General features: G+C 60.5%; 3 protein-coding genes across 7 annotated transcripts; 1 reads left to right on the forward strand and 2 right to left on the reverse strand.

Annotated features, from left to right (window-relative positions):
• Positions 1 to 2,916: 2,916 nt before the first annotated feature.
• On the reverse strand, positions 2,917 to 7,204 carry AS3MT (arsenite methyltransferase). Of its 2 annotated transcripts, XM_056352972.1 has the most exons (11): positions 7,152 to 7,204; positions 6,760 to 6,800; positions 6,142 to 6,269; positions 5,884 to 6,034; positions 5,675 to 5,811; positions 5,322 to 5,391; positions 5,002 to 5,083; positions 4,784 to 4,915; positions 4,521 to 4,663; positions 3,970 to 4,110; positions 2,917 to 3,105 (listed from the first exon to the last, which is right to left on the reverse strand). In XM_056352972.1, coding segments are annotated over exons 1-11 (1,125 nt in total). In that variant the 5' UTR covers positions 7,153 to 7,204; the 3' UTR covers positions 2,917 to 3,006. The 2 variants fall into 2 exon arrangements, with proteins under 2 accessions (XP_056208947.1, XP_056208948.1); XM_056352973.1 differs by lacking the exons at positions 6,760 to 6,800; positions 7,152 to 7,204 and having other exon boundaries at positions 5,884 to 6,044; positions 6,142 to 6,231.
• Positions 7,205 to 7,667: 463 nt separating this feature from the next.
• BORCS7 (BLOC-1 related complex subunit 7) lies at positions 7,668 to 11,239 on the reverse strand. 4 transcript variants are annotated; one of them, XM_056352576.1, is made up of 5 exons: positions 11,060 to 11,239; positions 10,450 to 10,512; positions 9,942 to 9,985; positions 9,485 to 9,505; positions 7,668 to 9,080 (listed from the first exon to the last, which is right to left on the reverse strand). In XM_056352576.1, exons 1-5 carry the CDS (start codon positions 11,198 to 11,200, stop codon positions 9,062 to 9,064), a joined length of 288 nt encoding a protein of 95 aa, XP_056208551.1. In that variant the 5' UTR covers positions 11,201 to 11,239; the 3' UTR covers positions 7,668 to 9,061. The 4 variants fall into 4 exon arrangements, with proteins under 4 accessions (XP_056208551.1, XP_056208553.1, XP_056208552.1 ...); XM_056352578.1 differs by having other exon boundaries at positions 7,668 to 9,019; positions 9,440 to 9,505; XM_056352577.1 differs by having other exon boundaries at positions 7,668 to 9,019; positions 9,434 to 9,505.
• Positions 11,240 to 11,934: 695 nt separating this feature from the next.
• LOC130155158 (steroid 17-alpha-hydroxylase/17,20 lyase) lies at positions 11,935 to 15,788 on the forward strand. Its single transcript, XM_056352145.1, has 8 exons — positions 11,935 to 12,410; positions 12,932 to 13,070; positions 13,638 to 13,867; positions 14,119 to 14,205; positions 14,316 to 14,525; positions 14,789 to 14,958; positions 15,032 to 15,135; positions 15,401 to 15,788. The coding sequence occupies exons 1-8, from the start codon at positions 12,087 to 12,089 to the stop codon at positions 15,667 to 15,669; spliced, it is 1,533 nt and encodes a 510-aa protein (XP_056208120.1). The 5' UTR covers positions 11,935 to 12,086; the 3' UTR covers positions 15,670 to 15,788.
• Positions 15,789 to 21,070: the final 5,282 nt, after the last annotated feature.

Consider the following 21,070-nt stretch of genomic DNA (forward strand, 5'->3'; position numbering starts at 1 on the left):
TCACAGCCCCCCCCCGGCGCCCCGCGCCCCCGCAGGGCACGGAGGATGCACCCAGGACTGAGGGACCCCGGTTCGGTGTAACGTGGGTGCGTGCCGGTGTCCCGGGGCCTCTCCTGCTGCTCCCCAACCCCAGCGGGGGCCCAGCCGCCCCGGGACCCAGCCACCACCGCCCTCCCTTAGGGTTGAGTGACCTGTCTGCATCCCAGCCAGCCAGAGACGGACAGCCCAGGGAGCACCCAGTGCGGCTCGTGGTGGCCGAGCCCACACTGGGGGTTCAGGGTGACCCCTTAGAGGAGGTAAAGCAGCCTCTCCGCCATTCAAGTGCTCAGCAAACGGAAGAGCGGAGGATCCCACTGGACAGCCCAGTGCTCCGGGGGCTGCAGCCACAGCGCTGCTTCCCTGGTCCCAGACCTCAGCCAGCTCACCGAGGGGCAGTTCCAGAGGGCTGCTCCCCCCGGGAGGTGGCGGATGCCCCTGAGCCACAGCCACCTCCCTGCTAGCCACAGTGAGTGGGGGCTTGGGAATCACCCCCCTTTCACCCCGGGGTGAACCAGAGCACCACAGCTTACGGCTTGGGAGAATGGGATCTGGCCCATCTTCACAGTCACCAGAACAGCCAGGCCGGGGTGCTGGACAGATTGGTTTGGGCTTCCTCATGTGGGATGGGGCTGCACCTTCTCCTCTTTCATGGCTTTGGGGTTAAAAACCCCAAGGTTGTGCATGCGCAAGCAAAGCCAGGCAGACAAGACACCCCCCCCACATCCATAGATTGGTGAGAACCCCTACTCTAATGCTTAACATCAAAGTCCTCTTAGCTGCTTCCTCCCAGAAATGCCAAGAATATGGGGAAAAAAATAGTGCTATGCAAATGCAGTGGCATTAAGCTGTGGCCTTTTTCCGTATGCATGCAAGAGGGGGGGCCCTCGCAGTGGGCACCTCTCTCCCCAGGCAGGCGGAAAGGCTGTGGCAGGGACTCATGCCTTTTTAATGAAAGGGGTTGCAGATGGGACCTCCCACCCTATCTGCTCTTCAGTTAGCCTGGGAAGTCTCCCTTTGATAGCAGGAGCTAATTGCTGCAAACCTCCCGGGGTGGGCTGTTTGGAGTCTTTGTGAAAGTCTTTGTCAGTAATCACAGAGTAGGTTAAACAGCATCTTGCATGTGTTTTCTGGCAGGTTCTTCCCAAGGTCCTATCAGTGAGGTCCTTGCACACAATTCCAGAGGTCTCCTCACCTGCCACGTCACAGCCACCCTCGAGGCTGGTCTGCCAGGGTCCCCTACCTGAAGCCAGCTGATACATGCCCCGTTGGCTCCAGGTAACACCAACTTACATGTGTGTGTACACCAAATCGATCAGACTCGCAGTCTTGCCCGAAGCCAGAAAGATAGGCTGGCAAGGCAACTTTTCAGGAAACTGTATTTATGGGCATTATTTATACGTTTAATCTCTAAACTGTGAATTAATCACTCCCCTATTTTGCTGATGGCAGAGGGCAGGTTAAGGATTCTGGGCTGTCAGGCCTGTTTCTGGATTTCCCATCACTGTGTGACAGCTGGATGTTACCTGGCTGCCCACGCTTTTCATTCCAGACATTCTGGCAATGCCTCCTTACTACCTGGACCCTCCTCAGCCACCGCTACGGCAGAGCATCCTTGGCATTTGCACACATTTCTTTTTGAATCCAAATATTTTATTGTTTGGGTTTTATCTTCCCCCACGCCACAGCAATATGCTGTTTAAATGGCAGAGAGGGGAAATTTGCAGAAAATCATTGTATGGGGAGAGGTGGAAACAGTCCCTCATTTCTAAGCTCAGCTGCTCAGCCAAGGGCTGCCCAGCAGCTCTGGCCTCTCCCAAACAGCCTCTGCGGGCCAGGACACGTGTGTTTCGCAGGGGGCGGCAGGAGCATGGCCCTTTGCCTCCTGCTGCAGCCTTGAAGCCCTCGCTCCTCACCCGCTGCGGGATGCAGCCAGCCTGGCTTCTGCTTTTCCAGAATCACCACATTTCCCTGCAAAACTCGGCCGGGTGCAGTGCTCGCAGGGGACTCGGGGCTTTCCCACTAGATGGAGTCTGGTGGAAAATACAAACCTCAGCAGTGCTGAGCAGGGAAAGGTAGAGAAATTCCCTGGAAATCTTCTGGAAAGGGCTGTGGGGCTGCAAGTGGGACAAGGTGTGGGGAGTTTACTTCAGGCGTGCCCCATCCTGAATGCAAATAACGGGGGCATCCCCCTGCACCCCATGTGTCACACCAAGTTCTTCATGGAAAAGCAAGGCTGGCCGAGCCCCCAGGAGGTAACCAGTCCTTCTCGCCCAGTGCCCTGGGGAGATGCTCATTTGCAACCACGTTATTCAGCTTTCCACCCCACCACTGGGAGCAGGCATGGGCCGCCTGGCAGGTGCTTGCGGCTCCCTGCATGGGGAAGGTTAGCATGGGGAGATCAAAAGAAGGAAAAAAACAACCGGGCTGCTTACTGCTGTGCCTTTCGCTTCTCAGAAGCATTTGTGTCTCAGCTGCGGGCTCCCCGAGACCTCAAATTAGAGCCAGGCTCACGCAGAGAGATGCGTACTGCAGCATCAGGCCCTGCGCGGCACCGGGGCCTCCTTTCACACCCTGCTCTGCCAAGACGCCTCCTGCAAATGTCTCCACTCTGCTCCGTGAGCTCAACGCCAGCACGCAGCTGCTGCCAAACCCCTCCAGACCTGCTGTCTCCCACGCAGTGACCCACAGACCCCTTTCCCACGGACACTGCCCCTGCCTGCACACCCAAGCCACGCAGCTGCGGCCACCCCCATAGCGAGGGGACTCACAGGACAGCTGTCCATCACCACCACCAGGCACAACCTGCCCCACCAGCCCTGACAGGGGAGCACAGCAGCACCCCACGGGCCCCAAGGTCCCAGCCGTGAGCACGTAGTCTTCGAGTTCAGCCATTTATTTGATCTCAAGTGGAAACGACATGCCACTGGGGCCACATCTTCCTGTGCTGCCAGTGGCACTGCTCGCCATTCAGCAGCACCCCAGGGGACCACAGGTGCCACCAGGATGGCAGGCAGGACCTGGGGCTGCGAGCAGCTCCAGCAGCTGGAAGGGATCGCAGATCTTCTCCTGGAGGGCAAAGAACAACCCGGGGCAGGATCGGGCCAGAGGGAAGCAAGAGGCACCCCAAGAAAATGGCATTTCCCCCCCAACTCACTCCCTGTCAGTAGGGCAGCCCAAGCAGACCCTCCATAGCCAACGTGGGTGCAGCCCCTGGGTCACTCCAGCTGCTTTTCCCTGCCAGGAGGAGGAAGCCAAGAGCTTCTCTTGGACCTTGGCTCTGTTTTTATTTGAGAAATGCCTCCTGCTTGGCCAGGGACCCAAGAACATCTCCCCCTCCCCAAGTACAAGGTTGTGTTTCAGGGACACGCAGCTGCAAGGCGTTATCTCCCTTGCCTCTCCTGGCCCATCTACAGGCTGGAGGGACCACCAGAGGTGGAGAGAGGCTTCCAGCAGATAGGGGTGCCTTGTACTGCGGGGTCAGGGCTAGCAGCCAGGGTCAAGCTCACATCAGCAGCTGGGAGAGTGATGGGCGCGAAGGAGCCATGGGGATGGGCGATCATTTCCCTGTGGCAGGCTGTCCACAGCCATCTCCCCAGGGGAAGGATGCCTCCCCTTGCGGGACCTCGGGCAGGTCCAGCTGTCAGCCTCAGCAGCCCCCATGGACATGGTGGGGGGCAAGGGGCTCTTCATGCCTGGTGGTTAGAGCAGACCTCCCCCTTTGGAGAGCTCCAGCCTGCGCTGGGGTGCAGTTGCCCAAGCTCAGGCACCAGGCACCACGCTCTGCGCTCCATGGGCTCCTGCCCATCCCAGAAGGACTCAAGTCTCTTGGTGTCATGCTATAGCCCCTCTGATACCCCAGGGCAACTCTGATGGCACAGGACACCCATATCCCCGACCCTGAACCCAGCCATGGAGCTGTCTGCTACCAACCTTCACCCCCTTGCAACAGCTGCCCTGCGGTGCACCAGCACCAGCGTAGGCCCCACCAGGTCGGATCAGGAACTCCTCCGCAAACCTGGAGCTCCGCAAGATTGCAGCCATCTCAGCATCCACATCCACCACCTCTCCTTGCTGGGGGCAGAGGGACCGTCACAGGGTTGGTGTCCAGGATATGTGGCCAGGGGACACTAGCCACCCAGCCAGATGACGGGGGGAGAAAAAGCAGGGACACAGCCTGGCCCAAAACCTTGAGAAACACCCACAATGACCAAGCAGCTGGCTTCAAACCCTCCTGAAAGCCACCATGGATGTCCTGCTCCTATCCTCACCCCAATGCGATGTATGGGTCTGGCTCCTTTTCCCGCCCCGTTTGTGCTTACCCTGGTTTATACAGCCCCTCTGCTCTCACCCGCCACTCCTTCTACCACAGCTAACCCCAAAAATCACGGAGGATGCTGCTGAGTAGCACTGCTTCATCAGCTCTACCCCATCCCTACAGACCAGGACCGCCTGGCATCATGGGGAGCCCCAGCTCCCCGCACCTTGAAGGTGAAATTGGCGTCAAACACCAGCTCTTGCTCATGCCCCACGATCCCGCCGTTGTAGATGACCTGACTGGGCCCAGTCTGGCTGCTACCCGGCACCTTGAACAGGCGGAAAGTCGCAGAGACGAAGTGGCAGTCACCTGCAAGAGACAGGTTAGGACTGGTCACTGAGTGCCCAGGCTGGGAACCAGCAGAGGCTGGGCGCCTCACACAGCTCCCCACAGCTGCCCAGAGCTGATGTTCCCTGGTCAGACCCTCACCAATGAAGCTCTCCAGCTCCTTGTCACCGATGGTGATGGGACTGGCGGAGACCAGGCACGGGGGGGTGAACCCCACCTCCTCGGCAATGCTGTACAGGTCTCTCCAGTACAGAGCTCCTGCCAGGCACTCCCCTGGCATGAGACCACAGACATGGGTGATGGAGGCAAAGGTCTGGTCCCTCCATCCCATGTTACCCCCATCCTGGAGCCCTACGCACCCCACAGAACCCTGTGCTTCCGGACAGTCTCACTCAGGCGCTGGCTAGCATAGACATCACTGAAGTACATCTCTCCTCCAGGCTAGAAGGCAGCAAGGAGTGAAGGGAGACCTCAAGAAGCAATGGCACAAAAGGGGCAGGGAGAACTGGGCACCCACCAGTGCTACCCTGCTCAGGACCCTCTGCAGTGGTGCCCTCCCCGGCCCTATCCTGCATCCCAGTCTTGCTTTATCCCATTTGCTGCATCCCAGTGGCACCACAACAGCAGGGCCACCACAACCCTGCTCCACTCCTGCCGTGGGTGCCAGCCCCAGCATTACCTTCAGCACACGGTAGGCCTCCTGCAGCACGGCCTTCTTGTTGGGGACAAGGTTGATCACGCAGTTGGAGCTAGGGAGGAGGCGACTGAGGTTCATTTGCACCCTCTCACACACTCAGCACCACCAGCTGCTGCCTGTACCATTGTTTCATGCAGGATTTGGAGATGCTGATTTGACCATGAAAAGGGCAGTTTGTGTACTCCCAGGCTTTAGCACAGACCCTGCCTTGGAATTTCCCCTTCCCTAACATGTGCTCCTGAGGCGGGCAACCCAGTGGGATGCAGACCTGGACACCAGCCCATGGCCCCTGGCAGCAGCAGGACCAGGATGGCAGCGCCCTGTGCAGTACCTACATAACAATATCGTAGCTCTCATCAGCCAGCCCAGCATCACCCAGCTTCTCCATGTAGCCCTGCAGGAACTCAACATTTGGCTTTCGGTAGCCGAACTTGTCCATGTGGTAGGCAATGTGCTTCTTCGCCACCTTGACCTGGGAGGAGGAAGGGAACGATGGTGGGGGAATGTTGGGGGGATGAGGAGAAGCCCCAGATTCATGCTGTACCTGGCCCTCGGTCATGTCTATCCCGGTGACGTGGCCCTGCTCCCCAACCAGCTGGCTCAGCAGGTAGCAGTCTCTGCCACTGCCGCTGCCCAGGTCCAGGATCCGGCATGATGCCAGGCACTCGGGGATCACCAGACCGCAGCCGTAGTACCTGGGGGGTGCTGAGCTGAGCCGTGCAGAGGTGCCCCCGTGGCATGGTGGTCCGGGAGGCTGCAGCCCAGAGGGACACAGCAGAAGAGGGGAGACCCCAGGGTTTACCTGGCCACCACCTCCTCATGGACACGCTCCAAAGCATCTCTCACCGCCTTAGGAAGAGGCCTGGCCAAGGTAACGCAGGCATTGGTTTTCAGGTCCTCCGACTTCTGCAGCTCTTTGCCATAGTAATCCTGAGGTGGGAAGGACAGAGGCCACCAAACTACAGCAAGCTGTTCCCTGGGAGCTCCCTGTGCACCAAACCGCGGGGCCATGCCTCTGCACTTGGTTTGTATGTGACCCCAGTGTCCTCTGGCACCGGCACTCTCATCTGCACCCAGCTAAAGAGTAGGCTAACACCAAGCACCTCTTCGCCCCCACCCTCCCCAGCTCCCCTTGCTCGCACGCACAGATGTGTTTGTGCAGTAGGGGATTAAATTCCCCTTTGCAATAACTTTGCATGCTGCAGCCACCGTTTCCCCAGGCGAGAAGGGCGCAGGGAGCGCGGGCAGGGAAACATGGGGTTGCTCAACAACCCCCATCCCTGCAGGGAACAGGAGAGAAGCAGCCGACCGCACCTCACGTTTTTATCTAGGCACCGAAACAGGCGTTGGCCTTTGACCGCAGCAGACATCCCAGCGCAGCCTGGGCTCGGCCCCCCACCCAGCCACCTGCGCCCCTCACCTGCACCTCCCGGTGGATCCGCTCTCCGCAGAGGGTTGCCACTGCAACGGGAATATGGGGCTGGTGTCCTGACGCCACTGCAACAGGCACCACGCCGGGCCCTCCCAAAGGCCCTGAACTCCCACCCCCTTTTCCCTCAAATACAGGAGCAAAAAGCACTTTTTTCCCCATGCCCCAGCAGTACCCAGCAGCCTCGTGGGATGTTCCTGGGGGTGCCTGACAACACCCCCCACCCCGCAAAACCACCAGTCCCAGCTGCCCTGGAGATACGAGACCTCAAAAACCTCCCCAAAGTGCAAATCAGCCCCCACGCTTTGCAGAGAGTCCTTGGCCCCAGGGGTGTCCCCAGGGAGGCCCCGGACCCCCACAGCAGAGCCCCCGGGCTGCCTTACTGCCTCCAGCTGCAGCGCTTCGGCCGGACTCTGCCCAGCCTGGGCCACGCTCCGCCCCGGCACCCTGCGCCGCCCAGCGCCACCCCGACACCGGCTCACGCCCGGCCCAGACCCCGGGCACACGGCCCCGCAGCCTCCCTGCAGCACCCCAGGCACAGCGCCGGGTGCTGGCCCTGCTCCCATGGGGGTCATGCTGCCATCGCCCACCCCCCAAAACCACACCTGGCTGCCACCCGCTCAACAGCTCTGTGCTCCCATGGCACAGCCCTGTCCCTGCTCACCCCAAATGCAGTGAGACCAAAGTTTAACGCTGCAGGACTGCTCTGGTCCCTGCAGAGGACACGACCTTGGAGGGGACAAGCCACCTGCAACAAGGACACAGTGCATCTGCAAAGAAACCCCCGGAGCTGAAGCATGACGGGGGACACTGCGGGGCTGAGACCCACCGTCCCAGTCTCCCCCCTGCACAGGGACTCTCAGTGATGGCATCAAGCACAGACTCTGCAGCAGTCTGGGGCTGTTCAGGGCAGCTTTTATTCCCAGCAAGGAAGCTGCGGCTTCTCCAGCAGCTCGTGGAAAACCCTCATTCCAAAAGTGCATCTGCAAAGCTGGGCATCAGGACCCCTCCCCAGGCAAAAATATCCCACATGGTCCTTGGGCTATCCGTAGCACCTTCATGGGCATGCAGGAGCTGTGGTGCCACCAGGCGAAGCCCAAACAGGCAGTGGCACTGGAGGGGATGGTAAAAGCTCAGGAGAAGACTCTGCAGTACAGGAGCCAAACCCCAGCAGTGCTGCAACAGGACCACGGCAGGCTGATGCCTGCTCTCAGCCTGCCTTCTCATATCAGCTGATGAAAAGCACACTCAGGCAAACAAGTGCTTCCCGTGCACTCCAAGTGCTCCAGATAATTGACTTACCAAAGACAAGACACGGTATTTATAGCCCGGGCCCGATGTCACTCCCCAGGATGTGAACAGGAGCCTGGCTGCTAGCCCTCCAACACAGAGCAGTGCAGAACTGAGCACATCAGCTCATGATGCTCTCCCACCTGCTTTCTGGCCTGGGCTTTGGATACCTTCCCACCCAGATACAGACACACACCACAGCCAAGGCTGCTTCATCAAGAACTGGAGCAGCAGCTCAAGAAGAGGAATGCAGTCGAAGGCCGAAGGCAGTGCAGATGGGTTGGCAAGGGGATGACGTTCCAGACTCTGGCAGAGTGGAAAATAAGATAACCTCCAAGCAGAATGCTAGCCAAACCATGTCCAGCTGGAGCAGTGACAAAAGTGTGTGCCCAGATTCCTGCTTTCAGAAATTCTGGCCTGGGACTGGCACCTCAGTCGACACTGAAGCACCTCTCTCCCGCCAGGCACTTACAGCTCCCCCTGATTAACATGCCCTAAATAAATTGCACCCTGTGCCATCTGTGTCTAAATACAGTCCAGCGTCAAACTGCAGGCACTTGTATTTAAAACCTACAGCTCTATTTGCATTTCTTACCAGGGGTGCTAGTGTGGACCACACATCTTACGCTACACGGGAAGTAAGCAGACATGGGAATTGCTGGGGGGAGTAAAGTTTCAGGTAAGTTTGTTTCAGTTTGGCACTGGTGAGCCCGCGAGGATTCTGGAGCAGAGATGTGGATGGAGGCACCTGAGAAGGGCCCACATGCCCAGAAACACAAGCTCCGCACACATCCCAGCTGACATCCAGCACTACCCAGACATAGGTCTGAACCCCAGGGTCTGGAGGGGAAAGGATGTTTCACTGCCCTCGGTGCCAGTCCAGGTGTCCTCGTGCCTTCATGCTATGCTTCATTTCAGCAAGTGATTCAGCTGGTCCTGTAGGTTTGACGACTGCTCAACGCTGGGGACCGAGCAAGAAGAGGTTCACGGTGAGATCTGCTCCTCAGACTGTGCTGTGCTGCCTGCATCCGAGGGACCAGAACAGCTCTAGCGCTGACACTACAGCAAAGACAAACCCTGGAGTTCCCCAATCCACCTCTGTGTCCCAAGGCAAATCTCATTTTGTGCACCCATAATCAGACAGCTCTGCTCTACACCACCCTCATCATCTATCACAACCAACCTGACAGGCTCTATCACATTAATGAAAAAAATTGAAGTTTTGGTATAAATCATCCCTTCCCTCAAATTCCCATCTTTTCGCAATACTGAAACACTATCCTGCTGGGCCAGCAGCTGCTTCAAAGGCAGCTGCAAAAACCTTTTCACTCTGTTTTCCCCCACCCTATTCCACCACTTCTCCCTTCCCACCGACCCCTACAGGGTCCTGGTGGTCCTCCTGGCATTCCTTCCGCTAAGTACTCACTTCTTCTGAATTGCTTCTTGCCTAGATGAGAAAAGGAAACAAAAAGAGCATTAGAAAACAAGAATTTCAGCAACAGGGTTCATGTTATGTTGAACAAAAGGGACTTGATCAAGGGTTCAGGAGGCCAAACCCTGGTGTGTTTCTGGATTAAGTCCTGAGAGGACAGCAGCAGCACTGGCTTCTCCCCCTTAGTTCTAGATGCTTCACACACTCTAACGGGAGACACGGTGCAGGCAAACAGGAGGTAAAAATCTCATCACCCACCCCAAAACAGTCTGAGCTGTACTAGTGGAACTCAAAAGGGTTGGAAGATCCCAGCTCTGGGGTCTATTCAGCTCGAAGTGCCAGGCAAGAGGGACTGATCTGAGTGGGCTTCATGCAAAGTCTTCAAGTAGAACAGAAAAGGATCAAGGGATCTACTCAGCTCCCCAGAGAGAACATTGTATCGCTTACTTACTGGTACTGTAGATGAGTGGTTATTATGGCCATTTTCCTTAAACTCTGTGGAGAACAAGACAAAGAATGAATGTCTAATGGAGCAGTTCAGCCGAATCACAAGGCAAGCTGGCACTGGGACAGAGGAGTTCCTCCAGCATGGCCATCACTGTATCACTGCACTGCTTCCGAAACACTCCTACCGGTACCCGTCAGCAGTGGCACACTCCCCTCTTCTTTCCCAATAACAGGCACAGACACTAAGTGCTTTGTTTCAACCTAACGTTCCCTCCCCAAGCTTTCGTGTAGAGATGGCACAGCTTAAAGGCTGGCTTGGGCTGCAGGACGCTGGAAGGCCAGCAGCACACATGGGTTTGAAGAAGCCTTAAATTATTCTGGCCACCAGCCCTGCTGCCTGAACTCCTGTATTTCATTTCAGGGCTCCAGTAACATGCCTACATATCTGTTCTTATAATTCTCCTCTCCTGTCCACTAGAAACACTGGTCCTTAGCAGATAAACACAGCTTACATCTTCCGAGTGCAGGATGGCATCTTCTTGCATCACCATGTTTCTAGCAGCTTGACCCAGGAGCTAAAAGACAAATGCACAGGCCAGACTGAGAAGCAGCAGCGCTGCGTTTCCCGAGACACTTGTGGCAGCTGCCCAGCAGACCTGCTCGCAGGGCCAATGGTCCAGGGGCCACTGTGCAAGGCTTGTGGGTGCCATGTCCCCCCTCAGAGCACACAGGCCTGGGGAGAGCCTGAGGCATCGCTCCAGCCCCTCACTCTGGAGGGCTGTCATGGGGTAAATGCTCCCTCCCGCCTCCCAGCACCTCTCCAGCGCTGCCAGAAGCACCCGCGGCCCAAGAGCCCTGCGCGGTGCCGGACCGGCCCTGCCCACAACCCGGGCCTCCTGCCCCCGGCCCCGGCCGTGCGTCCCGCCGCCCGCCGCTGCCGGGGGCTCAGCCGCCACCGGGCCGGGCCGCAGCCCCTCGGCCACACCACCGCGCCCCGCCGGCCCTTCCCCGGGGGGCGGCCGGGCCCGAGCGGCCACCGCCCCCGGCTCCGCCCCGCAGGCCTCGCAGCCGCGCCGCACGCCGGGGCCTGTAGTGGGGCGCCCGGCGGCGCCCGCCGCTCACCTCGGCGCTGCGGGAGCCCTTCAGCACCTGCTTGGTGAGGGCGATCACGTCGGTGCCGCAGCTCGTCACCTTCTCGGTCAGGAGCCCCTTCACCGAGTGGCCGAAGCGCGCCTGGGCATCCGCCGCGCCCCCCGCCGCCATCTTACCCGGCCGCGCCCCGCCTCGCCCCGCCGGCGCCGCTACGGCGAGCGCCGGCGGCCAGAAGGGTCGGGAAGGCGCAGGCCCCGCGGTGGGGCGGTGCGCGGCGGTGGGGGGGCGCCGCTGACCGGAGCCGACCCCCTCGGGGCTCATGTTCCCCCACGGCCTCCCCCAGGGCACCTCGGACTCGGACATTAGCGCGGGCACGGACAGCCCGAGAGTGGCCAGCGCTGCCCGGGGCTGACCAGGGCTGGCCGGGTCTTCTCGGCACTGGCCGGTGCTTGCCTAGTACAGCCCGGGGCTGCCCAGTGCTCACCAGTGCTGATCAGGGCTGCCCGGCAATGCCCAGGGCTGACAATCAGGGCTGACCAGGGCTTCTCAGCACTCCCAGTGCTTGCCCAGTGCTGCCCAGGGCTTCTCAGCACTCCCCGTGCTCGCCCAGCGCCCCAGCCCTGTGCCGCCTGTCCCCACGCGGGCACACCAAGGGGCTCCCGGGCTGGGGATGGACCCCAGCGCCCCACCAGCCTGGGGGTGGCTGCGCTGACGACACCCAGGGCAGACCCCAAGGGCTCAGCTGCCCCTGCACCCCTCACCCACCACAGGGTGCTGGGGACGGAGCCCTGAAGACGGACCTGGCCTCGGGAGCCCCCTGGCCCACAGCCCGCTGGACGCGGCTCTCCCCCAGCCACCCGGAGCAGCCATGGCCCTGTGCCCTTGCCCGCCGCCGGGTGCCCAGCTGCAGAGCTGGCCACGGGCCCAGCGCCGGCTTCCCCCCTCCCCATCCCCCTCGCCCTGATAAGGAGGCGAGCCCGCCTTGGGGTCAAGGTGATGACCCCACAGCGGGTATAAAGGACCCCCGCACTGCTACAGCCCTGCATCCCGCCCTGCCATGCCGCTGCTGGGTGCCCTGCTGATGGCCCTGGCCCTGCTCTGCGCCTGGGGGCTGGCACGCAGGCGAGCTGCCTCGGGGACAGGGATGGGGACGGGGACGGGGCCCCCACGGAGCCTGCCGGCCCTGCCACTGGTGGGGAGCCTGCTGCAGCTGGCCGGGCACCCCCAGCTCCACCTGCGGCTCTGGCGCCTGCAGGGCCGCTATGGCAGCCTCTACGCCCTCTGGATGGGCTCCCACTACGTGGTGGTGGTCAACAGCTACCGGCACGCCAGGGAGGTGCTGCTGAAGAAGGGGAAAGCTTTTGCCGGACGGCCCCGCACGGTGAGTTGGCAGCAGGTTTTGGAGACCCTCTCCCACTGCGGCGAGGTGAGGTGGGGGATGCTCCCAAGAGAGGTGCTGACACCCGGCAGGGTTGGGCCCCTCTCGCCATCCTGCCTGCAGCCAGGCAATGGCAGGGACAGCCCCTCTCTGCCCTGCTCCCCAGGGCAAGTCCTGCGCATCCTCCATCCCGAGGGTGCCTGTTCTTCCCTGGGGCTGGCTGCATGTCAGGGCGTGGGGACATGGGCTCGGATACCTCCAGGCTCTCTGCATCCGCTAGGTTTCTTGGGCACCCCAGCCCCTAACCCTGGCATCTATCCCGAAGCCTCCATCAGTCTCAGGCCAAGGGGATGGCAAGCAAAGCTCACCGCCTAGGCTTCGCCGGCCAGTGCGAACCACCAGCCCCCCAGACCATCCCTGAGATGAGATGATCACCCGCACCCCCAGCATCACCCCTCTCCGACACACAGCTCACACGGGGCTGCCCTACAGCAGGGTGACCCCGGGGCTGCCTTGTCCCACAGGTGACCACGGACCTGCTGTCCCGGGGGGGCAAGGACATCGCCTTTGCCAGCTATGGGCCCGTCTGGAAGTTCCAGCGCAAGCTGGTACACACCGCCCTTTCCATGTTCGGGGAGGGCTCGCTTGCCCTTGAAAAGATCAGTAAGTGCCCCCCAGCAGCGCCCCCCCCCCCCCCCCCCCCCCATGCTGGCTCTGTCTCCCTCCCACACTTGATCTGGGCTGGACTTTCCTTTTCTCTGTGCCCTGATCCCCTGGGAACCAAGGGGGGACTCATTGGCACAGCCCAACCCCCCCGGCACCCCCTCAGCCTGCCTAGCAGGGGCTCAGTCCTGCCCGTTGCCAGTCATTTACTGACACCCCTCCCCATGCATTTCCTGCCCTGAGCTTTGGCTTCCCTCACTCACAGCTGGGGAAACTGAGGCACGGAGCCAGCTCCCACACCCCCCGGCTCCCTGCTCCACCCTGGAGCAGCATCAAGCCACACATGGAGACCTCCCTGCGTGTCTCCACCCTCGCTGCTCCTCCCCAGCATCCGGCATGTCCCTTCTGTCCATCCCAGCCCCTCAGGGTTCAGCCCCAGCTGGGGGGTGTTCTCTGCAAGCTGCACACCCTGGACGAGTGGGGAACCTTTCCTTCCAGCCCCCAGCTGCCCCTCCACCCCCTTGGCTTCATCATCACCCCCTGGCCTGCCTCTTCCTTCCACCCCAGTCTGTCGGGAGGCTGCGTCCCTGTGCGAGACGCTCAGCGCTGCACAGGATACGGCCCTGGACATGGCCCCTGAGCTCACACGGGCTGTCACCAACGTGGTCTGCTCCCTCTGCTTCAACTCCTCATACCAGCGTGGGGACCCTGAGTTCGAGGCCATGCTGGAGTACAGCCAGGGTATCGTGGACACCGTGGCCAAGGAGAGTTTGGTGGACATCTTCCCCTGGCTCCAGGTGAGCATGGACGTGGGGACAGCCTGTTCCTCTAACCTCAGATGAGAGGAAGGAGATGGGATGTGTCCTGCAGGAGGGGGCTACCTGAGCCCCCCGGAGTCCCTGCTGGGGACTTCCCAGCAGGAGGGTCCCTGCTGTGGTGTCCCACAGGAGCCAGTACCCTCCTGGTGGGCATGGAGCAGATGCCTGGGGGCCTGCAGAGGCTGGGCGGAGCTGGAGCCCCTTGCTGTAACAAGGCTTTTCTCCCCAAGATCTTCCCCAACAAGGACCTGGCCCTGCTGAAGCGATGCCTCAAGGTCCGGGACCAGCTGCTCCAGCAGAAGTTCACTGAACATAAGGTGACAACGGGGCCAGGACAGGGAGATGGTTGGGAGCTTCGGGGTGCTGGAGCTGGGGTGGAGGGGACTGTGCTCAGGGTAGCTGGGCTCACGTGTGTGTCCCCTGGCAGGAAGCCTTCTGCGGGGATGCCGTGAGGGACCTCATGGATGCCCTCCTGCAAGTGAGGCTCAGTGCCAAGAACAGCAGTCCCCCGGCACCAGGGCTGGAGCTGACTGACGACCACCTCCTCATGACGGTGGGGGACATCTTCGGGGCTGGCGTGGAGACTACCACGACTGTGCTCAAATGGGCTGTGCTCTACCTGCTCCACTACCCTGAGGTAGGGTCTGCACCCCACAGCGCAGGGCCTGGGCTCCCTCCAGCACCAGGGACATCGTGGGGGGCTTTGGGGAAGGCAGGTGCCAAAAGAGATGTCAGGCTTCGCAAATAAGCAGGATCAGGCTGTGGGCATTTTATTTCTGCCCTGCACAACCTGCTGTGACATGCTGGTGATGCTGGGTGTACCCCACTGCTGCGGGGAGCCCCTGCACACAGGGTACCCCCCTCCCCAGGCTCCCACCCCAACCCTTGCTCCCCTCCCAGGTCCAGAGGAAGATCCAGGAGGAGATGGACCAGAAGATTGGCCTGGCACGTCACCCCCAGCTCAGCGACCGCCTGCTGCTGCCCTACCTGGAGGCCACCATCAGCGAAGTGCTGCGCATCCGGCCCGTGTCCCCCCTGCTCATCCCACATGTGTCCCTTGCTGACACCAGGTGAGACCCCCCCCAGGCCACAGCCAGGGACCGCAGGAGGGAGCAACTGTCTCACTCTGTGTTTGCCTTGTAGCATCGGGGAATACTCCATCCCCAAGGGAGCCAGGGTCATCATCAACCTGTGGTCTGTGCACCATGATGAGAAGGAGTGGGACAAGCCCGAGGAGTTCAACCCTGGTGGGTTGGGTGCCCTGGTGCCAGGGGATGGCAGTGTGGGCACAGCAGGAGAGGCTGAGCTCTGGGAAGGCTTGAGTGGGAGGTTGGTTCCTTTGAGGTGGGAGGTTGGTTCCTGCTCCTCCCGACCCCCCGGCCCCTGACAGGGGCATCTGCACTGTCTCAGCTCCTGCAGCTCACAGGAGGGACACATGTGATGAACTGGGGCAGGTCTCAGGCAGAAAGGACCGATCCCTGCTGACGCCAGTGGTGCCCCTTTCCCTTGCAGGTCGCTTCCTGGATGAGCGGGGCCAGCACGTGCACTCGCCCTCACCCAGCTACCTGCCCTTTGGGGCTGGGATCCGTGTCTGCCTTGGGGAAGTCCTGGCCAAGATGGAGCTCTTCCTCTTCCTGGCCTGGATGCTGCAGAGGTTCACGCTGGAGTGCCCCGAGGACCAGCCCCTGCCCTCGCTGGAGGGCAAGTTTGGTGTCGTGCTGCAGGTGCAGAAGTTTCGGGTGAAGGCCAGGCTGCGAGATGCATGGCAAGCAGCCTTGTGATGGGGATGAGCCCTGGATCCTGGGCAGGGGTGGGGTGGGGTGGGATGGGACCACAGAGGCTATGGGACCACACATGCCTGTCCCATGGATGTGGGCTGTCCGGATAAAGCTGTTCCCAAAGCAGCATGGCTCCAGCTATTCTTTGGGTAGGTGACAGAGAGCAGGGGGATGTGGGAGAGTGCCTGACATGTATGGTGGTCCCACAACTTTGTGGGAGCACTGGGCTGAGCTAGGAGGCCATGGCCCCTCTGTGGGGCTACTAAGATGAACAGCCCTTTTGCCCTGTCCAAGGATGGGGGGGCCTGTCCAGAGATAACCATAAGCCATGGGGACCCGCCCCCCACCTAGCTAGTGGGGGGAGAAGGGCCCACCCCAGCCAGGTAAGAGTAAGGCAGTCTGGGGGCACTGGTGCCCTGGCTGTACCTGGTAGCTGTGACCCTGGGTGGGTGACCTTAGGTAGGTGACCGTGGCTGGCCCCTGCCCCAGTTTCCCCACTGGGAGCAAAGAGAGCAAATGCAACGTGGGCTGGGAGCCGAGCCCCCCCCAGGGCAGGGAGAGCTCCCCCAGCCTTGCCTCCCCCTGCCCTGTCCCAGGACATTGTCCCCCGGTGGTGGGACCCCCACCCACTCCCTGCGGGGCAAAAGAAGGAAGCAGCTTGGCGGTTCCTGCGGTTTTAGCTCCTGCTGGGTTTCCTCCTCTGTGGTACACAGGCACACACCCTGCTGCTGGCAGTGCAGGCATGCACGTGTGTGTGCACACAAAAGCACAGGGATGCATTTATGCCTGCCAGCACACACATACATACGCATGCATCTAAGTGCTTGTATGCACACATGCATCCACGGACACGCATGCAGCCCCTTCCAGACGGGACAAGAGTGCCTTGCAGAGCCGCAGGGCTGACCAACACTGTCCTGTGTGCGAGCTACCGTGCGGAAGCGTAGGCAGCCCCTGCTCCTGCCGAAAGTAGGGGCTTCTATTGCTCAGGGGCACCCAGAGGCGCCTGGACCCTTTGGGCTGAGCTCAGCTGTGGCCCCCCAGGCCCAGCACACGGGCACCACAGAGCTGGGGGCTGCTGACACCCATTGTGCAGCAACGTGGCACCTCCTGCCTGCGTCGGGACCCGCGCACCCGTGCTCACTGGATGGATGGATAGCAGCCGTCACTGCGAGCAACATAACCTTCCCCTAACACGAGGGGCCATGTTTGCTTTCACCAAAAACCACCGTGCCATGGAGGGCAGCATGCAATTAGGTTTCTGGTTCTCTATTACTTGACCTCTTAATATTTAACTAAATAGCAACACAGCTATGGTTCAGAGCACCCGCAGGGAAAGCAGCCAGGGCAGAGGGGAAACCCCCGCACAGACCCAGCATGGTGCAACACCCCCAGCCCTGCACACCTCCACCTCTTCCACCTTTTCTATTTCTTCCTGCCCCCTCTCTTGCTACCAGACAGGAAAACTGACATAAAACTTCCCTACCACTAAACTTTCTACTCCGTATGTCAAAGTGTAAATTTTCTTTCAAACAACCAGCACTTCACTTTCACCCAGCCACCTTCACACCGTGCAGCATCTGATGCCAAATGGGTACGGCCCAGGGACAATGAAGGCGATGCTTTTGCAGCCTGGCACAGCGCCACGAGCATCTACCCACCTCCCAGTCCATTCTTGCAGGGGTTCAGGGTGGTAGGGAGGAGCTGGAGGAAGTGCCACCATGCACGCGCCTGCCCCAGGGTGATGTGTGCAGCTGACCCATCAGAAGGGCAGAGGGGACGGCAGTAGGAGCCCAGCCCCACTGCTGCTGTGTGGAGTCTCTGCTGGCTTGTAAGGGCTGAGTCCCATGCTCCTTCCCACTCCCCCCCCCCCCCCCATTTCCATCACACCAAGGGTGCTGCCGGGCATCCCTCCACCTCTGCCAGCACAGGCTGAAGCTGGGTGGGTGAAGGGAGACTGGGCTCAGTCTGTGGGCTTCCTTGGGGACTGGCACCTCCATGCTAGCTGGGTCCTTCCCCTGCCCCTGATCCTGGCCCCAGCAGCACATGCTGGCAGGGAGGCTCCTCTCCAGTCTCCTGCAATCACCAGTAACCACAGCAACCTGATGCCTCTGGGAGCATCAGCCTAGGACCTCAAGCACATCTGTGCCCCTTTGCCAAGGCACTGCGTACTCTGGGTAAGGGAAGGGATTTTCTCCTTGCCAAGGTGTGCACACACTGCCATTGCCAAGACACTCACAGCAAGGTGCGTACACTTGCAGCAAGCACCCAAGGCCTGTGCATACCTTGAGGCAGAAATGGGGGCTGTGAGACCGGGATATCTGAAACTGGAGAACACCTCCAGTCACAGATGCTTGCATGGAGCTCATGCTCCAGCTGGGTTTCCCCATTTGCCAGGGCCAGTACGTGCTGTGCCCGGCCCTTGGGACCAGCCATGTGCCACAAAAATGCCATTACACCGAGCCCAGCCCCATCGCAGGGCATCTTGCCCCCTTGCCACCACCCACCTCCTCCCAGCCAGGAGGAGATGCTGCTGTGGGGGGTTCAGCACCCAGCACCAGCTGCCTGGGACCTTGTGAGCTGGTAAACAGCCTCCGGAACGGCTGCTCCCTGCTCTGGGAACAGGCAGAGGCACTGCTGAATCATCCGGCTGGTATTTATGCCCTGACAGCTGCTCTGGGGCCCTGCTGCTGTGCCCAGCCCCCTGACCCCACCAGACAGCTTCACCTGGGCTGCTGGCAGTGGGGCAGCCCACAGTGGCCCCTCCATCCTCCCACCCCCTCAACCCCCTGCAGAAGTCGGGGTCCCCTGAGACCCAAGACACACAAATCCACCACCTTGGACAAGCCCTTTGGCTTCATTCAGACCTGGCACTGGGTGGCCCGGCAACCCAAAACCTGGGGGGACAAGGCAGCCATGCCCATGGGAGAGCTGGTGGGGACCGTGGCATCTGGTGCCAGGCTTTGGCCAGCTGAGTGTGGGCAGCTGCTGGGAGCCCCGAGGCTTTTGTCACCAAAATAATCCTGCTGCTGTAATGGCTTGGGCCAAGTTGGCTCCCTGCCCCCACTCTGGGGCCACTCGGGGCCTTTGCTCAGGGCAGGAGGGAGCAGCACCGAAGGGCTCGGAGGGCAGCTCGTGGGGTCAGGACCCAGGGGCAATGTCCCCCTGTGGCGGTGGGGGTCTGCGTGAGAGGAACCGGTGACGGTGGGAAGGCTGAACCTTTTTCGTTCGCAGCTGTTCCCACACTGCACCCTGGGCACCCCACGAAGCAGGGGCGCCGCTCACCAAGACAGGACCCGAGGGCACCAGGCAGAGCAAGCCTGAGGCTTTCCACCGCACAAACACACTTTGGGGGGCACAGACACCCCCACAGCGCTCAGCTGGCCCACCTGCACTATGGTGCTCACCTCAGGAGCCCGCCCAGGTTTGAGGGGCTTCGCTTTGTACCAGGCCCTGGCCAGCCCCCGGCTGTGCTGGATTGCTGCAGCCAGCTCAGAAGGAGCGGGTGACGCTCAAAATACCTGTGGTGGGCACAACGCCAGGCGAGCTGAGTAAGCACAAGTCTTGGGACACAGCTGTTCGTCGGCTGAAAACAAGTCGAGAAACAACCTGGCAGCCTGTGACCCCCTCTCCGGCTCGGAGACTGCAGCACTTGCACCACCGGCATGACAGCCCCTGTGCAGGCATCAGTCCCATCGGATAAAAACAGATCTGTGCTGCAAGGGAGAGGGGAAACAGCTCTAACAAAGAAAGGCAACTCTTCCCCGCCTTCACAGGCTGCTTGCTGTGGGATGCTGCGAGGCCAGCCTCCAGCCGGGGGGCTGCCAGACTGCACTCCCTCCCAGTCTGGTCCAGGCTTTCCCTATATAAACAAAAGAAGAAAAAAACCCCAAAATTGGGGGAGGGTGTATGTCCCCCAGCTATGTTGCACAGGGAAGGTGAGTGAGGGCCGGGAGCCAGCAGCCTCCAGGGAGAGGCAAGGGGAGTTTATTCACCAGAGCAGGACCATGCCCCAGCTCCCGGCCAAGCTCTGCCGGGAGCAGGTCACGGCGGGATGAGCATGGCTGAGGTGTGCGGAGGAGATGAGGTGGTGTGCCCGCGGGAGCCGTGGGAGCCCAGTCCACGTGGGGCAGGCAGTGAGCACGGCCCAGGCTCCCGCCACGGACACACATCCCTGACACATCCCTGAGCGGTGCCCCGGAGCCCCCGGCACATCCCTGAGCGGTGCCCAGGAGCCCAAAGCTCCCACCGCCCAGCAGCAAGGCCTCATGCTTTCAGTGGCGCTCATCACCTCTGCTTCTGTCCTGGAGGCTTGCTCAAGGTTTCCTGCCCTGGGACGTTTTCAATGAGTATGTGGAACACCCAAGCTTAACTGCACCTCAGCTTTCCTCAGCCTCAAGTTAGGCGGGTACAAGCTCCGAGAGCGGGCTGCCAGCAAGCACCAAGACACACAATTCCTTCCTCCTCCTCCTCTCTTCCGCCAACACCCACCCCCTGGGTTGTACAAACATGCGACAATGTGCTGCAGGAAAAATCACACGGGTGTTCCCAGGGTGCGAGTTTGCACTGGTGGAGCCGAAGAGTCCCCTGGGAACACTGCGGTGATGCTGCAGTACCCACTGGCCTGAGGAACCCCCACTGGCCCAGGGGACCCTCCCTCTGAGCCACCACAAAGTGCCCTGCAGCACTTGTCCCCAGGTGACGCACCCCAACTCCCCCAGGCCATCCACCAGGTCCTTGCCCTCGGAGCCAATTTCAGCAGCTGAAAACATGCAGTGTAAGCAGCACTGCACCGCCACGGGCTCCAGCAAAAACAGACTTCCAGTATTATTGGCATCAACGCTTAAAACATGTTGTAGAGAAAAACACTGTGCAGTGGATTGACGCTAACCTGCTCTGAATTGTGCTGCACTATTTGCAACTCTGTTTTAGAACAAGATATTCACGACTCCCATAAAACACTCGCCCCTTACAGGTGGAAATGGGTGGGTTTGGTGCTCTGGTGTTACAGATTCAAACCTGCCCGTGTCCTCACATCTCCAGCATTTTACACCCACAGCGTGCATTCGGAGAAGAGCTCTGTTTGGGCCATGTCACCTTTCTACAAAGGGATACACTTGAGGATCAAGCACCTTTTTTAAGTTCCAAAGCCGGAACTTTGGGAGTTCTCTGCCTGCCTGTGTTTTTGTCCCTGAACGGGCACCAGCCAGGATGCCTCTGAGGAGCTCACCTGCCCTGCACCATTCCTCCCCACACCAGCCGCCTCTGGTCCAGGTCTAAAAGGCTGAAGCACCAAGAGCCACGCTGAAAGTCCTGCTGCTCCTCAGGTACACGTGAGCTTAAGAGATGTGGTTTGTACCCCATTTGGGGTTTTACAGTCTTTAAAAGCCTGGGAGAACCCCAG

Source organism: Falco biarmicus, chromosome 9, assembly GCF_023638135.1.
Source record: "Falco biarmicus isolate bFalBia1 chromosome 9, bFalBia1.pri, whole genome shotgun sequence".
In the NCBI taxonomy this organism is placed as follows: domain Eukaryota; kingdom Metazoa; phylum Chordata; class Aves; order Falconiformes; family Falconidae; genus Falco; species Falco biarmicus.